The sequence below is a fragment of the Dasypus novemcinctus genome, chromosome 7 (genome assembly GCF_030445035.2).
Source record: "Dasypus novemcinctus isolate mDasNov1 chromosome 7, mDasNov1.1.hap2, whole genome shotgun sequence".
In the NCBI taxonomy this organism is placed as follows: domain Eukaryota; kingdom Metazoa; phylum Chordata; class Mammalia; order Cingulata; family Dasypodidae; genus Dasypus; species Dasypus novemcinctus.
In genome coordinates this window covers 69,477,578-69,503,493 of record NC_080679.1, presented here as the reverse complement: position 1 = coordinate 69,503,493, position 25,916 = coordinate 69,477,578, and the positions used below count along the sequence as shown (strand labels likewise).

Genomic DNA, 25,916 nt, shown 5'->3' with positions numbered 1-25,916 from the left:
TCTTCGCCTTGCTCATTATTAGTGTATAGAAACACTACTGATATTTGCATGTTGATCTTGTATCCTGCCACTGTGCTGAATTCATTTATTAGCTCTAATAGCTTTGTTGTAGATATTTCAGAATTTTCTAAATATAGGATCATGCCATCTGTGAATAGAGAGTTTTACTTCCTCTTTTCCAATTTGAATGCCTTTTATTTCTTTTTCTTGCTCTAGCTAGAACTTCTAACACAATGTTGAATAACAATGGTGACAGTGGGCATTCTTGTCTTGTTGCTGATCTTAGAGAGAATGCTTTCCACATTTCCCCATTGAGTATGATGTTGGCTGTGGGATTTTCATATATATTCTTTACTATGTTGATGAACTTTCTTTCCATACCTATCTTTTGAAGTGATTTTATCAAGAAAGGATGCTGGATTTTCTCAAATGCATTTTTTAAAAAATCAATTGTATTGATATATATTAATAAAGCATACAAATCAATAGTATTTGGTATAATCATAAAGTTGTGAATTCATTATTTCAATCATTATTAAAGTACTTTCATTATTTCAATAATAATAAACAAAAAAAACAGACAAACAAACAAGAAAATTCCTCACCTCTCAATCTTTCTATTTTCCCTGCTGTACATAGTTGCTATTTCTGGTGATTCTGGCACAATTGTTTGTTTATTAAGAAGTTTTATTGAGATATTTTCACATACCATATGATCTATCTGAAGTGTATAGTCAATGGCTTTTAGTATAATCACAATGTTGTACATTCATCATCTAAAAAAATTTAAAACAATTTCATTACTCCAAAAAGAAAGACTCTATACCCCTAGGATGCCTTTTATGGATAAATCGAGAAACTCAATGTGATTTTTTCCCCTCAATTTGTTAATGAGGTATATTATGTTAATTTTCTTATGTTGAACAATTCTTGCATACCAGGAATAAAACACACATGATTGTGCTCTGTAATTCTTTATTATGCTATTGGATTCAATTTATAAATATTTTATTGAGAATTTTTGCATCTATGTTCATTAGATCAGTCTGTAATTTTCTTTTCTATTAATATCTTTATTTGACTTTAGTATTAGGGCAATGATGGCTTCATAAAATGTGTTGAGTCAGAACAAATATGAGAATGTTCTGTCTCGAACAATAATAAGTATATATTACTAATATAGGGTGTTAATAACTAGGTGGGTTGGGAGAAAAATAGACCAAATGTAAAATATTGGTTATAGTTAGGAGTAATTTCTTGACGGTTCTCTTTCAAAATTTGTAACAATTGTTTTGCAATGATGCAGAGTGTTGGTGGTGGGGGAATGATGTATTGGAGCCCTGTGTGATGATGTGACTGTTTGTTCTGTAGTTTTCAACTTTTGCTACATGCTTACTGTTTGTGTATGTTCATGTATGAAGATAAAGTTCAATAGAAAAAGTTAAAAAATGCTAAAAAAATGTGTTGGATAATTTTCACTCCTTTTCAAGGTTTTAGAAGAGTTTAAACAGGATTGTATTAATTCTTCTTGAAATGTTTGGTAGAATTCAGTTGTGAAGCCATCTGGTCCTGGATCTTGCTTTGTTGGGAGATTTTTGATGACTGATTCAATCTCTTTATTTCTGATTGGTTTGTTAAGTTCCTGTATTTCTTATAGGTTGTTGTGTATTTCTAGGAATTTGTCCATTTCATCTAGTTTGTCTAATTTGTTGGCATACAGTTTCTCATAGTATCTGTCCTCTTCTGATCCTTTTTACTTCTGTGTGGTCAGTCACAACATCCTTTCCCTCGTTCCTCATTTTCTTTATTTGTATCTTCTCTTTTTTCTTTGTTAGTGTAGCTAAGGATTTGTCAATTTTGTTGATCTTCTGAAATATCCAGCTTTGGTTTTGTTGATTTTCTTTTTGGTGGTGGTGTTCTTAATTTCATTTATTTCTGCTCTACTTTTTGTTATTTATTTCTTTTTGCTTTGGGATTGGTTTGCTGTTCTTTTTCTAGTTTCTCCAGGTGTTCAGTTAGTCTTTGATTTTAGCTCTTCTTTTTTAGGAGGCATTTGGGCCTATAAATACCCAGAAGAACTGAGAGCAGTGACAGAAACAGACATCTGTATACCTAAGTTCACAGTGGCATTATTCATGATTGCCAAAAGCTAGAAACAACCCAGGTGACCATAAACCGATGAATGGATAAACAAACTGTGGTGTATTCACATGATGAAATACTATGTAGCTAGTGAAGAAGAAATAAAGTCGTGTAGCATATGACAACATGGATGAACCTGGAGGACATTATGTTGAGTGAAGCAAGCCAGACACAAAAGGACGAATACTGTATGATTACATTACTATGAAATAAATATACTATGTAACATATTGTATAATTCCATTTATATAAAATGTAAATATAAATCAATTTATAAAGAAGAAATTTGAAAAAATTCAAGGTTATTACTATAAACGCATTACTTCAAACATTTTATCATTTGGCTTTCATAATATGTCATATCTTATTTTTATCTATCTTTTTACCCTTTTGGCTACCCTTTTTGATGGTCTTCACTTCTATGGTCTCCTCCAAGCCTCTCTCTTTTTTTTTTTCTGACTGCAGAACTCCCTTTAGTGTTTCCAGCAGAGCTGGATTCTTGATTACAAACTGTTGGTCTGTGAATATTTTAAATTCACTGTCATACTTGAAGGACACTTTTGTTGGATAAAGAATTGTTAGCTGGCAATTTTTCTCTTTCAGTACCTTAATTATATCATACCATTGCCTTCTTGCCTTCATGGTTTCTAAAGAAAAATTTGTACTGTCTTACTGTATGTTCCTTGTAAGTGACGTTTTGCTTCTCCCTTGCTGCTCTCTGATTTTTTTCTTTATCTTTAATATTTGGCATTCTGAATATTGTGTCTTTTATTGTATTTTTAAGCTCACCTATAATCTCTTTCATTCCTCTAAGATATGTTATTTTTCTATCTAAGATTTCAAATTTTTCTTTGTGTTCACCCAGTGTCTTCTTAATGTTATTTCTTTAGCCATGTTGTCCTTCAACTCCATGATTTGATTTAGGAGATTTGTATGAACCTCACTGATTATTTGTTTCAAATCCTGTGTCTCATCTTGAGCTTTGATTTCCTTTGTTGAGTCATATCTTCCTTTTTCTTAGTAGGGCTTGCAATTTTTTGCTGATGTCTAGGCATCTGATTCTGATGCTGAGTTTATTCTGATGCCAAGTTTACTGTTACCAAGTTAACAGGGATTTACTGTTAAGTAGCTGATGTACTACCACTCTTCTTTGACTCTTGGTTCAGTGCTTTCTAGTAGTACCCCTATATAACTGCTAAAACCAGGGCTAAGGATTCAGTAATGGGGTGCAGGCCAGTTTCCAAGGGCCTTGGAGAGGGGGTCAGTAAGCCCGCCGATTGCCTCTTATTTCCTCTTTTCCTTCTTTGTATGTTCTTTCCTGGTCTGCCAGCAAGTGGCGATCTTTGGAGACCGCTCAGCTCAGGCCCCGGATGCTAGGGTCTGGAATGTTTTCACTGTAACCCTGCCTGTGTGCACAGCGCAGAAGCAACGTCCTCTGGGTGGGCCAAGCCTGCCACACAAACTTTCTCAGAAGCTGCTTTCCTCCCTTGGAGGCCCTCATTCTCCCTCCCTCTGAGTCTTCAGCAATCAGCCAGGGCAGTAGGGAGGGTGTTTGAGAAGGCAAATTATATCTTTAGCTCCCTGCCCACTCTCAGGGCAAATAGTGTTGCCGCCCCACCACGCCTGTAAGTGTGGGATGCTTCCAATATGGTAGACCAAGTTCTCTGGCCAAAATTTGTTGTACGCTGTGTCCCTCTCTTTCCCCTTTCTTGGGGAAAAGGACCCCTGCAACCCTCTCAGTCCATTGTCCCCTGAAATCTGTGGCAGGGGTGAGCGCCAGCAGCTGCTGTTGCAGCATTACTCACAGGACTTTTCCTGCCTGCTGAGATTCCTTTCCTTCATTGTCCCTCTCTCTTCTGGGTGTTGTCTAGCCTTTCCTCAGTGCCCTAAGCCTTACAACAGTTTTCTAGTTTCTGCCTGTTCTTTATTTCTCTGGAAGAGAAGTGAGTCCTCTGCCTCGCTAATCCTCCATCTTCCCAGTTCTGTTTCATTCCTTTCTAAAATTTCTCTTTACTAAGGCTCTCAAATTATTCATTGTTTTCCTGAGAGCCTGCAGTTCTTTTCTGTACTCTCTATCATCTTCCTGAGCATCTTAAACATATTTTAATGGCTTTGTTTGATGTCCACATTCTCATCTTATTTGTTGGTGTTTCTGTATTTTTATCCTCTCTTTGGATGGGCTGCTATTTTGTGTTTCTTTGTTGGTCTTGTATTCTTTAAAAACTTTTTAAAAAAATGTTTCATCTTGTATTCTTTTTGCACATTGTACATTTTAATATTTTAACATATTCACTCTTAGATTATTCCTTGAGATGTCTGTTTCCTGGTTTTGTAACCAACAGATCCTAAGACAGATTTTCCTGAGCATCAGCCCCCCATCAGGAAGGCCTGCTGAAGGCAAATGCAGTGCACACAGTTTTCCTTGTCTTTCTGGGTCTCTGTCTTTTTCTGGGCTTTTGTTTGTAGTTGTTTTAAGTTTCTTTGTTTACAGGAGTTTGGTTGTCTCCTGTTACCCAGGGGAAAAAACCTCCTGGTATTTGAAGCCAGCAGCTTCGTCCCAGACTGTCTGTCTCATGTTTTTTTATACTCTCTTGGTTGTCTCACCTGGGGGCAAATTCTGGGAGGAGGGTCACACTGGGAGCACTTTCCCAAGTTGGTCTTTCCCAGAGACCCACAAAGGGAGCTCAGACTGGCTTCAATGTGCCTCGTGGAGGGTGTCAGGAAGGGTGCCAAAACATCTCCAATGGCTCCCCAAAGCTGAGTTTTCCTGGCCCGCCCAGCAAATGCATCCCTTCAGCAAAGTGTCCCCTGCAGCGCCGAGGAGGCACTGTGTCTTTAAATCCCCACCGCTCTGCCCCTATCTTGAGAGGGTTGAAACCATGGCTCCTGCCACCTCTATCTCAGGTAGGTTGAAAAAATACCTGTCATCAAAGCTGGGACCCAGCAATCTGAATTCACTAAGGAAAAGCTCTGTTCATTGATTGGCTATACCAACCCCTGGTCCTGGGGAAGAGGATTTATATGTCTCTTTCTGTCACCAGTAGCTAGACACAGACTGGTTCCTGCAGCAACTTGTCATTAGAGTGGGGGATGGGCACCCATAGCGACCACGCAGAAGAGCGCGATTTACAGTTCTTGACCATTATTTATCAGCCTCTTGCTCTTCCCTGGATGCTGTACAGTGATTTTTTGGCCTCCGGGATTTCAAAATAGTTGTTTCAGACTATTTCTGCCTGTTTGTTGCTTTGGTGGAAGGACTGAATCCTGAAGCTCCCTACTCTGCATCTTCCCTGGACATTCTGTTCTAGTGATGTTCTTATATATGGCTATAGACAATTGCGACAGTCCCAAACCTAAATATAATAATACTTAGTTATCAACTTTATTTACTTTAACTGAACACATTTTTCTGAGGGAAGTAAGAAATGAAAGGGGGGATGACCATGAAAGTGAGGTGTTATAAAACTGGAGTATAGAAATGAAGAAAGACTGGGAAGTGTATTCGTCAGCTAAAGGGGTGCTGATGCAAAATACCAGAAATTGGTCGGTTTTTATAAAGGGTATTTATTTGGGACAGGAGCTTACAGATATCAGGCCATAAAGCATAAGTTACTTCCCTCACCAAAGTCTATTTGGAACAAATGGTTGCTGATGTCTGTGAGGGTTAGGGCTTCCTAGATTCCTACATTCCTGGGCTTGCTTTTCTCTGGGTTCAAGGTTCCTTTCTTCCTCGGGCTGGCTTCTCTTTCCTCTGTGTGCTGACTTCCTGGGGCTCCAGCTTAAGACTTCAGCATCACACTCCAACATCAAAACTCCGGTATTAAGAACCTTCGGGAAGCGGACTTGGCCCAGTGGTTAGGGCGTCCGTCTACCAATGGGAGGTCTGTGGTTCAAACCCTGGGCCTCCTTGACCCATGTGGAGCTGATGCGCAGTGCTGATGCACAGTGCTGATGTGCACAAAGATTGCTGTGCCACACAGGAGTGTCCCCTGCATAGGGGAGTCCCATGCGCAAGGAGTGCACCCCATAAGGAGAGCCGCCCAGCGTGAAAGAAAGTTCAGCCTGCCCAGGAATGGCACCACACACACAGAGAGCTGACACAAGATGACGCAACAAAAAGAGACACAGATTCCCATGCCACTGACAACAACAGAAGCAGACAAACAAGAACATGCAGCAAATGGACAGAGAGAACAGACAACTGAGGGAAGGGGAGAGAAATAAATTAATCTTTTTAAAAAAAAAAGAACCTTCAACTCTGTCCTTTGCCATGCCTTATATCTGTGAGTCCCCTCCCACCAAGGAGTGGGGACTCAACACCCTAATGATGTGGCCCAATCAAAGCCCTAATCATAACTCAAATCATGCCCAGATACAGACCAGATTACAAACATAATCCAGTATCTATTTTTGGAATTTATAACCATACTAAACTGCTACAGGAAGATAGTAATAAAAGTAAGTTTTTGTTTTTGAAGTGTCAAATTCTGTCATATGTGGTATCCACTATTCTGATGGTTTTTGTGTTACCCCTAAACTTCTGAATGACAAAATTTCTGCCAGTACACCTAAACAGATTGAAAGTTGAATAATGGTTTAGAAAGAGCAAGTTTCAGAAAACAGACAAAACTCTACTTGTTTTGCATTTAGTTGTCTTGAATAGCGCTGTCACATGACCATACTCTCCTACATATTCAGTAGGACAAATTTTTTCATATTCCAATAAAAATGTGCCTTTTCTTTGGCACCAACATGATGTTCCACAGCATCTTTTATTCTGAAAATTGAATAAAGCATGTCACGATTTGACCAATGCACAATGCCATGGCACTGTATTTCACTGTATTTTACACATTTATTAAAATTTGACAGCCTATATATCTGTAATAATCACCCATCATAATGACATGAATGATGTAAAGTAGAAGTCACAGGAAGGATATAGCTAAAGAAAGGTAACTGGCAAGTGAAAAATTCCATGGCATCAAATATAAAGCTTTCAAAACAAAAAGGAGTGGTACATCTCTTATAAAAGTTTAGGAGAAAGAAGAAGAGTAGTATATTTATAATGCTGTGTGAAGGGCCTTTGTTCCCATTAAATTCAATTTAAGGGGCCTTTGATTCAATTACTTGATAAGATCACTTTAGGGCTTTTGATTAGATTACATCAGCCAGGCGTGAGCCAGCTTGGGCCTCACCCTCTTGCTGGATCTGATAAAAACTGATACACAGAAAGAAAGGAAGCTGCCATGTTTAACCCTGCGCTTCAATGTGAGAGAGGATTCAAGGATCTCTAGCAGCCAGAGCTTAAGCATGAAGCCCCCAAAGGCTGGGCTCACAGATCAGCGCGAGGTTGAGGAGGAAGCCGTGCCATATCCCTGATCACCATATGGTAGGACACCAGGATCAACAGTAACTGACTTTGGTGAGAAAGCATCTCTGATGGTGCCTTGATTTGTACTTTTCATGGACTTGGAACTGTTAGCTTTTACCCCAAATAAAATTCCCCATTATAAAAGTCAAACCATTTCTGGTACTTTACATCACAATCCTTTGGAAAAACTAAGACAAGTCCTATGACTTTTAAACTGTATTATTTGTAATTTATGGAATATGTGAACAAAGGAAATATTAGCTCCTGGGTCCTTAAAGAATATTTTAAAAATATGGGTCATTTTGACATTTAAAATATTGAAATTGTACATTTACGTATTTACACATGCTGCTGAGATTACAGTTGTGAGATTTTGACATAAATGTCTCCTATATCCTGATGGAGAAAATTGCCCAGCGGGACACACAGGTCTATGGTTATTTCAAGGAGCTAGAATTTGTGTTGACAGAATAAAGTGACAGGAAACACAATCATCACCCATTTCCTGAAATTGCAAAACAGTTTCACATTTATTATGCCAAAATTACATGTACTGAGGGGACCAAAATAGCTTTCTTATGGGGGAAAAATAGAAAACACACTTTTGAGAAAAGTGACTTTGTTTTATATACAAAGTACAATAAGTAGCTAAGAAAATGTAGAAATAAAAATATGCTATAGTTCATCATGTTGATATACATTGTATTCCTTGGGAGAAATGAAGCCATCACCATCATGGTCATTCTTCTTAAAAATATCTTCTAAAACTGCATTCTGATATGATGTGTCATGTGGCTTCTCATCTTTTTCAAATTCTCTTTTCAAATAATGATTTATCTATAAACAAACAGACCAAAATAGGCCCAAATAACACTTCTTTAATAAAAAGGTATTACAATACATTTTCAGCAATTTTGACAAGTGAAACTCACATCCAAGACTACTTACAGTAACTGACAAAATTTCTAAAGCTGGTTCAGGTTTTTTTGTTTTGTTTTGTTTTTAGTTTTAACTAGCATGGGCTCTGCACACTTTGCTTTTATAGCCCTAGTTATTAAAAAACCTAAGCTCTGAAAAGAAAATGTCTTTTTCCAATAGAAGTGGGCTACCCTTTTCTATCAACCACTTTCCCTGCTAGCTTCTGCATCTCTGGTTCTTCATGGGAAAGCTCTTAGTAATAGCTTGGAGGCAGAAGTAGAATCAGGGTAGAAAAAGGCTTGAGAAGGGAGAGTAAAAAGAAACAAGGGGCTCACTTTTATCACTTGAAATCAATGACCCTGTTTCCTTTTACTATTTACTTATTATTTACTATTTACTATTTAAACATTTTAAACTGCCTCCAAACAAGTTAAGAATAGAGGAGAGGCAACTGGGTTACTAATTTTAAGAAAGAAGAGTATAGTTAGTGAGACAAAGTAAGACATGAGGGTTCTTCTATAAAACAAGTTTTAACCCTGAAACACTAATGACAAATATTCCCTGAAAGAGGCAGTATAGGTCTATGGTTAAGAGCACAGTAATGGAGCCAGACAGCGAGGGGTTGCAGTCTGGTTTTGCCACTTATAGCTTGTGAGCTTAGGTTAGTTTGTGTATCATTTTCCCTATCTGTAAAATGGAGATAATGATAGTAGTGTCTACTTCAGAGTAGTATGAAGATTAAATGAGTTCACCCACTAATGTGCTTATAGTACCTGGTACTGAGAAAGTGTGAGAAAAATATTATTGTCATTATCCCAAGATCCTTATTAATCTCGGAATTCATATATAACATTAACAGATGCAAAAGCTAGGTAGATGACTCGTTTATCAATTTTCTAGTCCACCCAATTCAAATTCTTGCTAGTGCTTTTCATAGTCTCATATAATCCTCACAATAATCCTATGAGGTGTTAATTATCAGCCTTCTGCAAATTCCTACAGTGTTGCTTGAGAAGTGACCTGTTTCTATAATCTAAATGCCAGAAGAGTCTTGTGGAGACAAGTAGTTCAGGATTCTAATGGCCCTTTCTGAAGGAGAAAGGTGACTGAACAGGATGACAAACTTATACTTTTTTTTTTATTGGAAAAGCATATTTTCTTCTCAGAACTTAGATATTTTAGTAACTGGCTCTAAAAACGCAAAGTGATCATAGCTCATGCTAGCTAGAACTAGAAAACAGTAGTTATAACACATGCATTTAGATTGTGATGAAAAACTGAGGTTGTATGCAATGAATCTGTTTGAATTACCTCCATTTTTGAGAGTTGCTTGTCATTGTCTGTGTCGATCTGTTTAAATGTTTCAACACTTCGTGGTCCTTTGGTCACAGCATAAAGTTCAATCTCAAAAATCAATGTCGCATCAGGTGGAATCTTGCCTTCTGCTAAAGGCATAAATTTTAACAGCTTAACTTACATAAATATCCACATATTTATTTACAAAGTCATAATAGTATTATGATTTATTACTTTGTAGTTACAAGAATGACTTTCCAACTATTTTTAGGAATATTGTTTTTAAGTCAGTTCAACGGGCCAAGGTGCTACTATTTCCTGATTAAATTAAAATAAATAGAAATCCTGTAATTTTTATTAATACACCCCTATCATTTTACAGGTAGGAAGTTAATTGAGTGTAGGTGTGGAGGAGAAATGGACAGGAAACAGCAGTCTCTCTTTTTTTAATTATTTTTTTTTTAGTAAACTCAGACAATGATTTGGTGTAGTTATTTGGAAGCATAAATAAAATATGCATTGTAATACATTTGTCGTTATATATGTACTATATAGATGTCAATAAATAAGTGCATAATAGAAAAATCCAGTAATAATTTTATGAAGAAATTTCTAGTCATGAAAATTTTTAAGTATTAATGTTAATGCTTTTCTTTCATAAAGCTAATGTATTAGCTGATGTCACAGATGATTTCAGTAAGCCATGGGTTATTTCAGGTGATTATTTCATAAAAACGACTTGTTGAAATAACTATTGAGAGAGAGTGTAGGTTTGTGTCACCAGTATATCCTCAGAGTCTTGCACAGTACCTGGCCCGGTATAGGTAATCAAATATTTGTTGAATGAATGACCCATGCTGTTTTTTTATCTAAAAAGAAATGGATTCTATTTTAAAATAGAAATTGAAAGGAAGAACAATTTCTTTAACACAAAAGTAGAAAATTCTTGCTAAAATATTTATATAACCCAAAGAGAAAAGAGCTTGAAAGTTATGGCCAAAAGGAGAAGTGGATCAGTAATCTCCAAAGCCAGGACATAGAAAAATCTACCCATGCTTCATGCAACTGATGTGAAAGTCCTGACCTAATGTACTATAGATTACCTAACCTTACAGAGAAAAGCTAGAGGTTGATTCAATGGTCATTTTTACAGTCTATTCCTATTCTGTCCAGTTATGATATCACTATGACAGAAAAATAACATCTTCTTAACAATGATTAAAGGAAAATCCAAAACATAAATTCAAATTTCTTAAAAAAATGTTATAGGTATGCATGAAGCTTCTGAACAATTCTCTTGTAAACATGTACAATACTGCCAATTTGCTTCACTTTTCCCTTGTAAGAATATTAAAAAAGAAAGAGAAAATGTGCACTTGCCATAAAATTACCTGTATTTAGAGAAGCAGATCAAAGAAGTAAGAGTTAATGTAAAGAATCTATACATACCACATGAATTGTTAATTAAAGCACTAAAAAGTCACATGCATTTTAAGGACATGCAGGGGTGTTCTGTGACATGAGGGAAGGATGTCGCGCAGAAGAAAGACTTCTTCAAATACGTCCTAAAATAAAGTTATAGCTGATGTTAAGTCTTAATAACAATTTACTTAAAACAGCTTATTTAAACAAGTTGTTAAACAGTTACTTACTGCCAATATTGCAATTTTTAAAATCATCTAATCCAAGCTATTGTAATACAGGTACAAAATTCCAACGAACAACTTTGGGCCACAGTTTCCTTAGTGGAAAATGAAGGTATTGATGTAGATGAGCTTAAAGGGCCCTTCTGGGATTCAAATTCAATTGATTCACTGAAAATTTATGTGTGAGCATTCCCAAAATACATCCTACATTTTGGAATGATAGAATTTATGTGTAGAGGCTTCAACAATAATGCGACTTCATTTACTACTATGTATATAATGTACCTTTCCTTCCACCTTTACAAGGTACTTTGGACTAACTTGGTCAAGAACCCAACATTTAGTGGACCGTAAAAGAGTAACATTTGATTTTTATTGTAGTAGAAATGAGTGACAGCCTTTACAGTTCACAGTATTTCATGGCTAGGTAAATGGATGCCCACTCTTGTCAGTGTCTTTCTAACTAACACACTACATACAAGTTTACGTGATATCTGGAGAGGAGGTTGTGCCTGTGAAAGGAGACAATATCTAAGATGATGAGGAAAGCCTTGTTCCCTTTGGGAATTTCTTTCTCTGATCTTCCTTTATTTGTATTTGTATTTTCTCCTCACCTTTTCTCAAGTTGCATCTTTAAAATGCAAAACGAAACAAAGCCAAAATCCCCAATGCATAATTCTTCTGTTTCTGCAAGTAATATATGCTACCGGTAGAAAATACAGAAAGTCGCAAAAAAGGCAATAAAAATTACCCACAATTCCACCACCCAGGGTTAACCACTATTTCCTTCATGCCCCTTTCTAAGGTATTTATAATATATACATACATAACATACAGTCAATTCTGCTATAACGACTGTTTTGAAAACACAAATTCGTTCCAACAAAAGCGAAACATCAGTGAACAATCTGAGCCATAACATGAATTTTGTGTTTGCTTATGCATGATTTCCTCTGCAAGAAACACTAGGTGAATGGAGAAAACTGAACCCAGCTGAAGTGAGCTGCACGGGAGTACACAAAACATATATACATGCATGTGTACCCCCCCACACTCAAAGAATCTACCTCATACCTCAGTTGCCTACCTGTTATGAGCCACACTGATCTGTATCTAGTTAATAACTTTCTCTCTCTTCAGATACCTCACTACCACCCCACAATAACTAACAAGCCGCAAAACTTCTGAAGCTGTCTACTTCCACAAGCAAACCTCAGGTCTTTTTCATTATTTATGTATTTCTTAACCACTTAAAATGTGTAAACAATATGTGGTAGTTTGAGACTGTATGTACCTCAGAAAATCATGTTCTTAAAGCTGGCTCATTCCTGTGGGTGTGAACCAATTGTGACTAGGTTACTTCAGTTGGGGGATGACTCCAAATGGACTTAATCATCTTACTGGAGTCTGTTATAAATCGGATGAATACAGAGAGAGGAAGAGATAAGGCCAGGAGAACAAGAAGCTGAAAGCAATGGAACCCAGAAGAGATAGGAGACCAGCAGATACTGCCATATGCCTTGCCATATGACAGAGGAGTCCAGGATCTCTGGCAGCTGGAGAGAAAACATCACCTAATGATACCTTGATGAGGACAGGTTTTTCCTAAAGGATGCACATTCTCGGTTTATTTAATATTCCCATTAAGTACTGTTAATTATTTACAAATTTTTCAGTTATAAATAATGGTCCAGTAACATTCTTATACACAATTATTATCTACAATCTCAGACTATTCTCTCGGGTTAGTTTCCCAGAAGTAAAAGCACTGGGTCAAAAAATATTAACTCTTCTTTAGGGTCTTGATACATTCTACCAAACTACTATCAAAAAGTTGAACTAATTTATACCCATACCAAGCAATATAAAAGCATATGTATCTCACTATACTCTCGAGTATTGACAATTACATTTTAAAGGTTAATAGGAAAACAAAAGGTATCTAACTTGTCATTTTGCTTGTTACAATTTCTGTTGTTTTGAAGTTTATCATTTTTATAATTATGGAAGACACACCGTTTTAGTTTGCTAAATATCAGAAATGGGTTGGCTTTTTATAATGGGAATTTATTAGGGTAAAATCTTCAGAGTTCTGAGGCTGTGAAAATATCCAAATCAAGCATCATCAGAGATGCTCTCTCACCAAAGGTCAGCTGCTGGTCATCCTGGACTCCTGCCATATGGCAAGACAATATGGTAGTCTGTCTTTGCCTTCTCCTCCAGATGCACTTCCTTCCGAGCTCAGCTGCAGTAGATCAGGCATATGGCTTGTCTTTTCCCGGGCCTTGTCTCTTCAGCTTTGGGCTGCTCCAGTAAATTCAGCCTCTGGCCTCTCTCTCAGCCTCTTGGGGTTTCTCTGTCTTTCTGCAGCTATAGGTGATTCTGCGGTCCTTTCTCACATGGCAGGGTAAAAACGGCAGCTCTCTTTCTCTAGGTCTCTGCATGTTTCTCCCATTTATAATAGGACTCCAGCCAAGAGGGCCGATACCCACCTCACTGAAATACTCCAATCAAAGGGCCCCAACCAAATTCAATCCAATTAAAGGGTCCCAACATACCCACAGGAATGGCTTAACTCCAAGAACATGATCTTTCCTGGGATTCACAATGAGCTCTAAATTGTCACACACCTCAAATTAAGTATGAATTAACATCTTCAATTCAACCTTCTTCAGCTCTGCAGGAAGGGTCAGACTTATTCATACCACAGGCAGCCTGGATTATCACTCATATCTAAGCATCAATTAGGCAATAAAAAGCATAAACTAAGTAGTCATTTGGTTTAGGGCAATGGAGTCCAGGATGGGCACCTTTTGACTGAGGAGATGAGGGATGAGGATGAATAACAGACTCCAGAGACTCTGGGCAGACAGGAGGAGTGCTGTGGTGGTGTACAAAATATGGAGGTGTCTGAGATAAAGGGAATAAAGAAGAAAGGGAAATTCTGAAAAAATGAGATAAAAGGGCCTGAAAGGCAAACCTATATTTTCCTTAGAATTGGTCTCAATAGCAGGTAACATTTAAATACAAGTATTGAATACAACGTATTGTGTTTAACTTAATTTATCTTTAATATTCTCTCTCTCACCCAGGTCCATTCACAACTGAAAATAGAATGTAAAAGAGCTGTTTTTTTTTTTTTTAAAGATTTATTTGTTCCCCCTCCCCCTCCTCCCCCCGGTTATCTGCTTTCTCTGTCCATTTGCTGTGTGTTCTTCTGTGTCTGCTTGTATTCTTGTCAGTGGCACCGGGAATCTGCATCTCTGTTTGTTGCATCATCTTGCTGCGTCAGCTCTCCGTGTGTGTGTGTGGCTCCACTCCTGGGCAGGCTGCACTTTTTTTTGCGTGGGGCGGCTCTCCTTACAGGGTGCACTCCTTGCACTTGCATGTGGGGCTCCCCTACGTGGGTGACACCCTTGTATGGCACAGCACTCCTTGTGTGCATCAGCACTGTACGTGGGCCAGCTTCACCACACAGGTCAGGAGGCCCTGGGTTTGAACCTTGGACCTCCCATGTGGTAGGCAGATACTCTATCCATTGAGCCAAATCCACTTTTCTGTGGGAGCTGTTTTGATGGGACCAAATGGTTGGCAAAAAGCAATGACAATGAAGCTTAGTTATTTGGAACTGTTTCTTTAGTTTAGTTAGCCTGACTGGGTTTTACTTGCAGCACTAACCTCCCTCCAATCCAACTTGTGGTAGTGATGCCCTACTTTTGCTGTAAAGAATAGGGGATTTAATCACCAGTCTTAATGGGTAAATCAAAAGCCTCAAAAAGGGCATGCCATTTCCATGAAATATTTGGGAGTAAAGCCAATATCTCACTGAAGAAAAAGAATATTATATACCAATTATCTCAAATATTAATATGTAGAATTAGCAGAGGCTTGAAATAGAGTGGGAGGTAAAAATTCTTTAGATATCACACAGAAAAGGGAGTAAAGACCTAATTGAAGATACAAAATGGAATCTGCCCCTCTATTCGACTGCCCATATCTTTTTTTCCCCCCCTTTCTATTCTATGATTTTAGTTTTAGTGATTTAAAAAAAATGGTTTTGGAAATGTTAATACATGTACACGGTAAAAATTCAAACAGTACAAAGTATTATAGCGTGAGAAGAAATTTCCTTCTTATCTTTGGCCCTCAGGCCTCCTTCCCAGGAATGCGTACTGTTGTCACATGAGTGTGTATACTTCCAGATGTAGTCTCTCTGTGTGTGTGGGGGGGTGTGTACATGAGAAATTCTACCTCTTGAAAGGAAGTTCATGGGGGGTAGAGAAGCTATTCAATCACGAGTGCTACCACTATGTGGGGGAAAGAACTATGGCCAGGGATCTAGATGCCATCAATGTCTTATTTTCTTTACATGTAAAATAAAAGGTGGGGACTGGGGAAGATACAGCTAAAGTTCATTGGTGGAAAAAATTTAAAAAATAAAAATAATAAAGTTCATCGGGGTCTATAGTTCTGTAACTATTTCCTCTATGATTTATTTTTAAATATAACTCAAAAAAGAAATAAATATTGAAATACCTTACCATAGCCTTCCTTTCCATATGCAAATGAAGGAGGTATAATCACTTTTCGCTTTTCTCCAGGGCACATATCCAACATAGCAATGTCTAGTCCTTTTATTACTTGTCCAACACCAAGAACAAACCACTTTGGGTGGCCTTCATTTTGTGTCCGGCTATAATGGAAAGCAATATCTTGGTAAGCTGATTTCAAGAAAAATAAAATCGAACTTTAAAATACAGGTGGTGGGAAGAGGATTTGGCCCAACAGATAGGGCCACATGGAGGTCCAGGGTTCAAACCCTGGGCCTCCTGACCCGTGTGGAGCTGGCCTACGCACAGTGCTGATGCGCACAAGGAGTGCCCTGCCACGCAGGGGTGTCCCCTGTGTAGGGGCGCCCCAAGCACAAGGAGTGCGCCCCGTAAGGAGAGCCGCCCTGTGCGATAAAAGTGCAGCCTGCCCAGGAGTGGCACCGCACACAAGGAGAGCTGATGCAGCAAGATGATGCCAACAAAAAGAGACATGGATTCTGGGTGCTGCTGGCAAGAATACAGGTGGACACAGAATAATGCACAGTGAATGGACACAGAGAGCAGACAACAGGGGCGGGAGGAGAGAAATAAAATAAATAAAATAAAATACAGGTGGGTATTTAGTTATAATTTAAAATTGGAGTTCTTTCAAACCATCTCTTTCCACTTATTAAAATTTATTCTGAACACCCTGGTGGGGTGTCTGGCTCAAACTTCTCATAATAGCTAGAAAGAGGTATGATTTGTCCAAAGCTAGTCATTTGGAGTCATCTCATTTTTTTATTGTCATCTTCACACAAATTATTCAACAGTAAATTTTTTAATAGGTCTCTGGCTCCTACTAGCTGCAGGGCTTATACATATATCATTTAATCTCTCTGGGTTTGTTCTAAAAAATGGTACAGGTTTAGCTTAAAATGATTTCTAAAGTACTTTTAGCAGTAATTTAAACTTTTATCTTTTTTTAATTAAATTTCTCAGTTTTCTTCAAAATGGAAGAAGTAACTTTCTTCAATCCTGTATTTATAAGCTATAGCATAAAGGAAGAGAAAACATTCTCCCTCCGTATAAAAAACCATCCATTTAGTCAGACTAGGCAGTGGTGGGGAGAAAGGGGCGAGAGGGAGGACACAGGGCCCAGCAGAAGTCACCAGGAAAAGACACCGTTGTCGTGGTTTTTTGGTAGTGATAAAGTGAACCCTGACCTGCACGATTTGTAGCTTCTGAAGGTCAGAGTAAAATCTAAATATACTTTCTGAAACATCCCTACACAATACTCTGTAAGGACAAACTAACCCTCAGCAAAAAAGTGTGATCACTGTTAGATAGTACTTTGATTTAATTTTATAGGTGCCAAGGGTAGTGGTGATAATGGCGGTGGTGATGCGTGGATGTGTTTATAATTCTTGGGCCAACATTTTCAGTAACTTTAAAATATTTTTTAAAAAAGTAATACTCAGTTAATTAAATTACTGCATCTAATCTGACTTTTTTTTTTTTTGCTTAGGAACAAGAGGCTTAACTCTTACTGTTAAAATAAAACAAAAACAACTATCAGGCTTCTGTCTGGTGGATGGGGGTTAGATTTCGTGGGCGCGGGGACAGTTCTCAGCATTTCCTACCTGCAGTAGAATTTCGAGCCGTCTTTAGCCAAGTAGCCATCGTAATGGGCATTTAGCAGGTCTCCCTTCTTGCTTGTCTTGGAGCAGTTTTCTGGTCGATGCAAAACTTCTATTTTAACTTCCGCTGTACCCTCCTCTTTCTTTTGTCCTTGAGCAGTAAAAAAGCCCCCAACGTAAAAGAAAACAAAGAATCTGAATAAGAAACGCATGGTTCCTGGAGTTGGCCACGAGATGACGGGAGCGCTCCCTCAAGCCTGTCACTTGCGCAGGGAGACCATCCCAGCGGCCGACTTCCGACGCGTGGCAGGCATTGTTGTACGTCACGAAATGCGGGGGGGCGGGACTGCGCGCGTGTGGCCCCGCCCCCGCGTCGGCCCCGCCCCCGCGCCGGCTCCGCCTGCGGCCACGCGCCGCTGAGAAATCCTGCCTCTGCTCCAGTGGGCGCGGGGCAGCGCGGGTGGTTCCTAAAGAAGCCGTCCTCAAGGGCCCCCGCGGTGGGCCTGACTCTTCAGTCGCTAAGGCAGCACTGCGCCTCTGCGCCCTTCTCGCGAAGTCCGCATCCTTTACAGCCAGTTTCCTCTGAGTTGCATCGTAACGCTTGGGTTTCCTAAGATGAAACTGGCAAGAGACGTGTGGGATGTCGTAGGGTCAGAGAATGTGGCGGTAATTTCTGGGCCCAAAAAGCTTCTATAGCCCCTAAGGAATTACTGGGTGCTGGAAGAAGTTATTCTGAAAGAAGAGGGTAAGACATTTGCTTGCGGTGGCTTTGTTGGAGCTGCTGGGGTGTTCTTGAAGCGCCTTCTCAGGATGGGAGGCATGCACTAAGGGGTTCCAGGCTGAAGCGCACCTAACTTGAGGGTCACCAGGATGCGATTAAACACTGAGTAGTGCCACTGCTCCCCGCCTCGTTAAAGGTGTTTTCCCTGAGCAAAGTCGGGTGATTCAGGACCTGCTGGTTTGCATTTTTTTCCCTACCAGCTGTGGACTGCCCTTGGTTTGAGGGCCTACTAAATGCCGGCAAAGCTTTTGATGTTGCAGCTTTTCTCACCTACCACACGAGGTAGTCATGTTACACATAGAGGAAACGATGTAACTCGAAGATTGCAATTTAGTCCACTATCGCAGCTAATATGCACCAAGGATTTGGCCAAGTCTTTGACCTACAGCACTCCCTCTCCCAACATTTTGTTACGAAAAAAATTCAAACATGCAGAAAAGTTGAAAGAATTTTGCAGTGAACACCTGTATACCCACCTTCAGAATTTACCAACATTTAACTACATTCGATTTATCACATACTCATCTATTCATCTCTATCCACCCAACCTGTTTTATTTCCATGTGAATACCTAAAGACTTTTTTTTTAAGGTACTGGGGGCACAGATTGAACCCAGGATCTCATATGTGGGAAACCAAGCTCAACTACTGAGCCACATGTCTCTCCTGAGCTGGTCCCCTTTGTTTGGCTTGTTTTTCTGAAAGTCACGGGAAGGAACCTAACCAGGACCTCCCATGTGGGAGGTGGGCGCGCAACCACGTGAGTCACATCCACTCCTCTACCCGAAGACTTCCCTAAACCAGTCTTCAGCGAAGGTCTGGGTTAGATTTTGAGAAGAGCGGTGCAGTTCTACTTCAGTGATATCAGTGCTACAGCACTGGGTCTACTTGAGCTGTTTTGCTTAAAACTTACAAACTTCCATAAATGTGAAAATTATTGTCAATTATGGAAGATGACTATCGCATCTAAGCAGGATTTTTTAAAAATCACAAAAACTAGGGGGAATACCACATTTTAAGGATGAAACAAATTTTAGTTTCTGGTTTTACAGTCCAAATGAAACTAAGATTATACTAAGATGAACTGTAGGGGTAATTAAAATTCCTTGGGGCCCCTTCCCATTCTTTGAGGACTCATCTGCTCTCTACTTTTCAAGGAGATAATTTCTTGGTCGCCAAAATGTGACTGCAATACGGGGGAAACATAAATAGGAAGTCTTTTATTTAAGAAAAAACAATTACCAAAAGACATGAGGCTCAGCTCTACGAAAACGCGAGAGGCCTAAGCGACTGCCGGCAGGACGAGTGCGCGGAGAGTGCATCCTCGTGTCCGTCCCGGGGACGGCGCGTCGTGGGGCGCGAGTCCCCGGGTCCTGGGCCCGGAGGCCTAGGCCCTGGGGGTGGGAGGCTGGGAGGCCCGGGCCGCCGGCGGCTGGCGGGAGGCTGGAAGAGGAGACGGAGGGCTGCACGCCAAGGAGGTCGAGCCCGGTTGGCGCAGCCTGCAGGCCTGCGGAGAGGCCTCAGGCCCCGCGCCGTGCGCCAGCCCCGCCGCCGGGGAGGGGTTTCACCGGACGAGCCGGCCCCTTTCATCCAGGAAGTGAAAGCGACGTCGGGGTCAATGAAAACAAACGGGGAGCCCGGGGGAAGGAAGGCCGGCCAGGAGGAGGGAAGGCTGGGGTGCGCGAGGCAGAACCCGGGCTGCGGACGCGCGAGAGGGAGGCCGGCTTCGGCCGCGCTGTAGTCACCGCCGCTACCGCTGCGACTCGTGCGGAGATGCCGGAGCTCGCACGTCGCAGACCCCGAGCTCCGCGCGGCGCGCGCCGTCTGGGCCTCTAAGCGCCGCCACTTGGCGGCGGCGCGCGCGGGCTGCGGGCGGCCGGGTGCAGGCCTGGGGCGCCCGGGGCGGGGCCCGGGCGGGCCTGGAAGGGCTGGCCTAGGCTCTGCGCCTTCCCTATCACCGCGGCGGGAGCCGGGTCAGGAGGATGCGCGGCGCCGGGCTCTGAAGCATGGAGGGGGTTCTGTACAAGTGGACCAACTATCTCACAGGTATAAGTAAGGGCTCGGGGAGCGGGGGGCGGGACGGGGAGGTGAAGGAGCTGCGGAGAACGCGAGTCAGAGGTTCCCCATGCCTCCGCTTGCGCTGCGGTGACCCTTATAACGAATCCGGTCCGCTCTGTGTTAGGGTGTAATCCTTCTCTTTGACCCTTGTAGAGACCATCCGGCCTCCGCAGGAACGAGCTTGGGACTGTGTACATAACCGAGGGTGGGACGTGCCCTGACCACTTCTTTGCGGTGTAACGATACTTCTTTATGTCTCCTGTAGCTTCCGAAACAACTGCCAGTCACCCTAATGTGTTTAGATCATCGTCTTTATTCACACAGTATTGAGCATTTTGTTATCTGAGTTGTAGGGGTATTGGACTGGAATGGACCTTTTAAGATCAATGTTTACTTTTAAGAAATCTTTTCTATTTTTATTAGCCACACAGTGTTTATTTAAAAACGTTTTCTCATTGTCACAGTTTAACAATCATGATTTCGGAAGCTGTCTCCAGATAAAATTCTTAGCTTTTGGTTGTCAGTGAGGGAACACTAAGTACTGGATTCAGGTAAGCGCGTGAGAATAGTGGAAGAAAGTGCAATATACCTAAGAGGAGCAGACAAGTCATTTTCACCCATGGAAGTGGGTACGAAGGAAGAATTACCTGTTTCTGGAGAAGAGTGAAATCAGCAGGTACAGAGAGGGCCTAATTCCATGATACCTACAGCCTGTTTATTACAAGGACCTTTGATCTGAGTTGTCTCAACTCTGCCATCAATCCAGAGTAAGGGCTGTTATTCACTCAGGATCTCTGTCTGCCTTCCGACTCCAGAATTTGATGATACCAGATTAGAGGCAGGAGAATAGGTTTTAAATAAATTTAAATAGGAGACTTTTAGGTCCAGCTGATGCTTTATTAGGCAATTCTTGACTTGCTTCCCTCTTATTTACTCTGTGCCAACCCCTTAATACTTTGTAGGGTACACTTAAATTTTGTTCACCTGATCTGCCTGACCTTGTGCAAAGTCTGCACAGGTGCTTCTCTTTAAGCCCAAGGTGCTGAACTACAGTTGCTCCTGGTTTTTTGATTAATTGCAACGCTAAAGCCAGATTTATAGCAGCAATGTTTTAACATTTATTAGACATAGGTGTTTTATTTTGTTTGTACCAAAACAAGTTGTTTCTATAAATTATGTTTTAACAGGAAACAATTTTTTTAATAAGGCTAATTTTTAAAGTATAAAATACAAGCATTTTCATTTGGACAGTTGTGAGAACTGTTTAGTTGAGGTATTGTATTAACTATAAGAGGTAGTTTCCATGCTTTGACTTGCAAATAATCATCTCCTTGCAAAAGTTTTTAAGCCCACTATCCCTAGAGATAATGCTGGAAACACCACTTTTGCATAGCCCAGAGCAAAATAACTGAGATGGTGGCAGTTTTCCTCAGCTCCTGTGGCACCGAGTACCAGCTGCTTGAGCTTTTAACCACATGTGCTTTAGGTTTCAGTCCTTGCAGAGCATTTAATTGCTAGTTTGCTACGTAAGAAGCATGCCGAAATGAAACCTTTTGTTTGGAAAAATTCCATTTTAAAAATTTAAAATTGGCTCTATGGCATGCTGATTACTTCAGTTCCTCTTAAATCAGAATGATGAGCAGCTGTTCATACTAAATGAGCTTTAAGAAACCTTTTAATTTAATGACAGTGTTATCTGAAAGTCCTTAGGAGAGAATAGGATTTTGGTAACATTTGGTAGTTTGAGATAAAAAGAATGTGTTTTTAAAAAATGAACTTTAGAAAGGGAATATCTATTGAATTTATCCCCTAATGCACTTCTAGTACCTGGCATGGAGAAAGTGTGAACAAAATGTTGTTGTAATTATCCTGAGATCTCTGTTAATCTCTGAATTCATATAAAAGATGAACGCACTGCAGAAGCTACCCTATAAATGTGTGAATCAATTAGAGTTGTTTTGTTAAATATTTCTTTAAAAGTGTAGAGATAATTAATAGGCTTGATCAGATTAATATATTCAACTATGACCACCTTTCAGGTTGTTACAAATTCTGAATGAGTCATTTTGCTCAGTTTTTGTTTTTAAAAAGATACTGAGTCAAGGGAAGCAGATATAGAGATATAGCTCAAGCGACTGACTGAGTGTATACTTCCCACATGGGAGGTCCCTGGTTTGTTCCACGAGCCTCCAAAAAAAAAAAAAAACAACCAATGAAACAAACAACAAGCAAAACAAACGAAAGAACCATTCAGGGAGGCCTATGTGGCTCATTGGTTGAGCACAGGCTTCCCACTTACGAGGGTCTAGATTCAATCCCCGGCTCCTGGTATCTCAAAAAAGAAAAGATATTGAGTCACAATAAAACAGTCTTGTGAAGTCACAGTTTGTCCTTTAGGTACAAGGACCTGGGGTGCAGGAGTGTGTTTTCACCACACCTTGCTTATAATTTGTTTACAAAGGTGTATTGGTGATTGGAAAGATAATATTTTCATCATTTCTATGCTTGCTTAATACAATATAGTCTCATGGATATGCTATATATATGTATTCTCATGGATAACATGCAATATCTGACTTTTCTGTCATTCATTCATTTATTTGTTCAATCACTCAAGAAATCCTTTCTTTTAGAATCATACTAGGGTTGGGAATGCAGTGATGAACAAGATAAAGTCCATGTCCTAAAAGAATTTACCTTCTAATTTACTAGGTAGATTAGGGAACAGTGTTTTATAAAAATGAATTTTCAGGCACCTGAAACTTGTGTTTCTTTTAATTATTTTTTTTTTTAAGATTTATTTTATTTATTTCTCTCCCCTTCCCCCTCCCCCAGTTGTCTGTTTTCTGTGTCCATTTGCTGTGTGTTCTTTGTCCGCATCTGTTGTTGTCAGTGGCACGGGAATCTGTGTTTCTTTTTGTTGAATCATCTTGTGTCGGCTCTCTGTGTGTGCAGCGCCATTCCTGGGCAGGCTACACTTTCTTTCTCGTGCTCAGCGGCTCTCCTTACAGGGCTACTCCTTACGCGTGGGGCTCCCCTACACGGGGGACACCCCTGCGTCGCAGGGCACTCCTTGCGTGAATCAGCGTTGCACATGGGCCAGCTCCACATGGGTCAAGGAGGCCCAGGGTTTGAACCGCGGACCTCCCATGTGGTAGACAGATGCCCTATCCATTGGGCGAAGTCCGCTTCCCTTAATTATTTTGGATATCCATCTTTCTGACCTGTGCTGTAACATTCCCTGCTTTCTTAAATAGGGTAGTGTTTAAATGGAATTTAACCTTTCTATGGTGATTCAGGATTGTCATTTCAGAAGTGTTACAGGTAAAGTCTTTTGGGGAGGTAAGCTGGGGTCTGTGTCAGGGTGTAAGTAAGATTTACCTAGATGCCACTGTTCTAGGTACTGTCGGCCCTGGAAACAATGAATTGACTAATCATACAACAGGCTATGGTTAAAGTGACCAGGATTTTGAACACCCATGATTTTAAAAGTGGCACAGTTTAGCCCTTAACACTTGTGCTCAGTTGTGATTTAATGGTCACAGAAAGAACAAGGACAGTAGCACTGCTTCTAGCGTGGTCACTGTGTTATTAGTCAGTGAACTGTTACAGATTAGCAGCATGCTTGATAAGATTCTAGTGAACACTGAGTTTGACTTGCAGGAGAAGTGGGAGTTAGTGCTGAGGGAAGTCATTAGGTTTGTCTTGGAGCCAAGTCTGGGGTAGTTTTGTGTGTGCTAGTTTCTGAATAAATATTTAATTAAATGAATGCTTTCAGTTCCTAGCAGCTTCTGTCCTAGCTCTGTAACAGCAGAGCAGGGAAGGGGGAAGAATCCATGCTCTCCCCATTGGGTATTTGTTTTCTATGAAAGGGACTGGAATTCATTTGAACTCACTTTGTGCAAGGGACTTTACTTAGGCAATGCATTTTATAAAGGAAGGGAAAGCCACATGGAACTAGAGGGCTGGGGAGCACCTGAGACGTCATCTGGCTCAACTTACTCATTTTGGAGACTGGAAGTTCTAGAGATTTATTGAAATGAAAAGATTTGCCCCAGTTTGTTCAGCTAAACAATGTTAGTGGAGCTGGGACTACAATCCATGTCTTCTGTACTTTTTCCATTGCGTTGTATCCCCAAGTCTATTCTCTTTAGGAAAAGAGCAGAGTTATGTTGTATCCTGTGTAGGGTTATTATTAAGGATGGGTCAATTAATGAGAAGGTTATGAACCATAATAAAGGTATTACTCTCCATACTTCCGAGCTAGAGATTTCTCCATAAATCTCTTCCAACAAAGTGGAGATTGATTAAAGAACGTTTGGGGATAAGACTTGCACATGAAAATTTTGTCAGAACGTTTTAGAGCCAAGAAATAATGTGGATGGCAAGTTTTGAACTTATAGTTTTCTATGTGGTAAAAGTGATTTCTTTTTTTATTTTTTATTTATTTCTCTTCCTTCCCCCCCCCCCCCAACTCCGGTTGTCTCTTCTCTGTGTCTATTTGCTGCGTCTTCTTTGTCTGCTTCTGTTGTTGTCAGCAGCACGGGAATCTGAGTTTCTTTTTGTTGTGTCATCTTGTGTCAGCTCTCCGTGTGTGCGGCACCATTCCTGGGCAGGCTGCACTTTCTTTCGCGCTGTGCGGCTCTCCTTACAGGGCGCACTCCTTGCGCGTGGGGCTCCCCTACACGGGGGACAACCCTGCGTGGCACGGCACTCCTTGCATGCATCAGCAGTGCACATGGGCCAGCTGCACACGAGTCAAGGAGGCCCGGGGTTTGAACCGCAGACCTCCCATGTGGTAGATGGAGGCCCTAACCACTGGGCCAAGTCCGCTGCCTATTTCTTTTTAACCCTTGTTATTTATGATCTTTGTAGGTTGGCAGCCTCGTTGGTTTGTTTTAGATAATGGAATCCTGTCCTACTATGATTCACAGGATGATGTTTGTAAAGGAAGCAAAGGAAGTATAAAGATGGCAGTTTGTGAAATTAAAGGTAAGTGAATATATAAGTTCATAAGAATTTGAAGTTATGTACTAAAGAGTTCTACAAACTTCAAACGAGGAAGAAAACATTTCTCGCCAATTTTAGGGATGTTCTAAATCTTTATATCCTTAGCGACCAGGAACGACATTTAGCGTTTTCTTTATTTCACACAATTATTTCTCTCTATAAATGTGCCTTGAATTGAAATTCATAATACTTGTGCTATCTTCTAGTTTGAATGTGAAAAGTTCAAAGCCTATGGTGGGTGCTTGTATACATGCTGAGTCTACAAGTGTTCTCTTGTTGTGGAAAGAAGTTGTAAAGATTAGACGTTGAGTGACGGAGATAATAGGATCAGTCCTGTAGGCTTTTTTCTTTTTTTCTTTTTTCTTTTTACTTTTAATCAATTTTATTGAAACATGTTCAGAAACCATAAAATCATCTAAAGTGTACAATCAGACATTTGCTATAATCGCAGAGTTGTGCATTTATCACTGCAATCAATATTAGAGCATTTTCTTTACTCCAAGAAGAAAAACGCTTTATCCC

At 40.3% G+C, this 25,916-nt stretch overlaps 2 protein-coding genes across 5 annotated transcripts in view; one reads left to right on the top strand and one right to left on the bottom strand.

The window, feature by feature from the left end:
* Positions 1–8,017: 8,017 nt before the first annotated feature.
* FKBP7 (FKBP prolyl isomerase 7) lies at positions 8,018–17,881 on the bottom strand. 2 transcript variants are annotated; one of them, XM_004476858.5, is made up of 4 exons: positions 17,549–17,881; positions 15,918–16,069; positions 9,746–9,876; positions 8,018–8,353 (listed from the first exon to the last, which is right to left on the bottom strand). In XM_004476858.5, the coding sequence occupies exons 1-4, from the start codon at positions 17,755–17,757 to the stop codon at positions 8,192–8,194; spliced, it is 654 nt and encodes a 217-aa protein (XP_004476915.1). In that variant the 5' UTR covers positions 17,758–17,881; the 3' UTR covers positions 8,018–8,191. The 2 variants fall into 2 exon arrangements, with proteins under 2 accessions (XP_004476915.1, XP_004476914.1); XM_004476857.5 differs by having other exon boundaries at positions 9,746–9,879; positions 17,549–17,880.
* Positions 17,882–18,009: 128 nt separating this feature from the next.
* Positions 18,010–25,916, top strand: part of PLEKHA3 (pleckstrin homology domain containing A3) — an 83,938-nt gene continuing 76,031 nt past the window's right edge. For 2 of the 3 annotated variants that reach the window (XR_009186540.2, XM_058300573.2), the window contains exons 1-2: positions 20,183–20,372; positions 25,260–25,376. Coding sequence is in view for 2 of the 3 variants with exons in the window: in XM_058300573.2 (XP_058156556.1) it covers positions 20,333–20,372; positions 25,260–25,376 (157 nt within the window). In the remaining variant the exon portion in view is untranslated. Of the gene's footprint in view, positions 18,291–20,182; positions 20,373–25,259; positions 25,377–25,916 lie in introns of those variants that run through there. The other variant, XM_058300575.2, reaches the window with a different exon arrangement.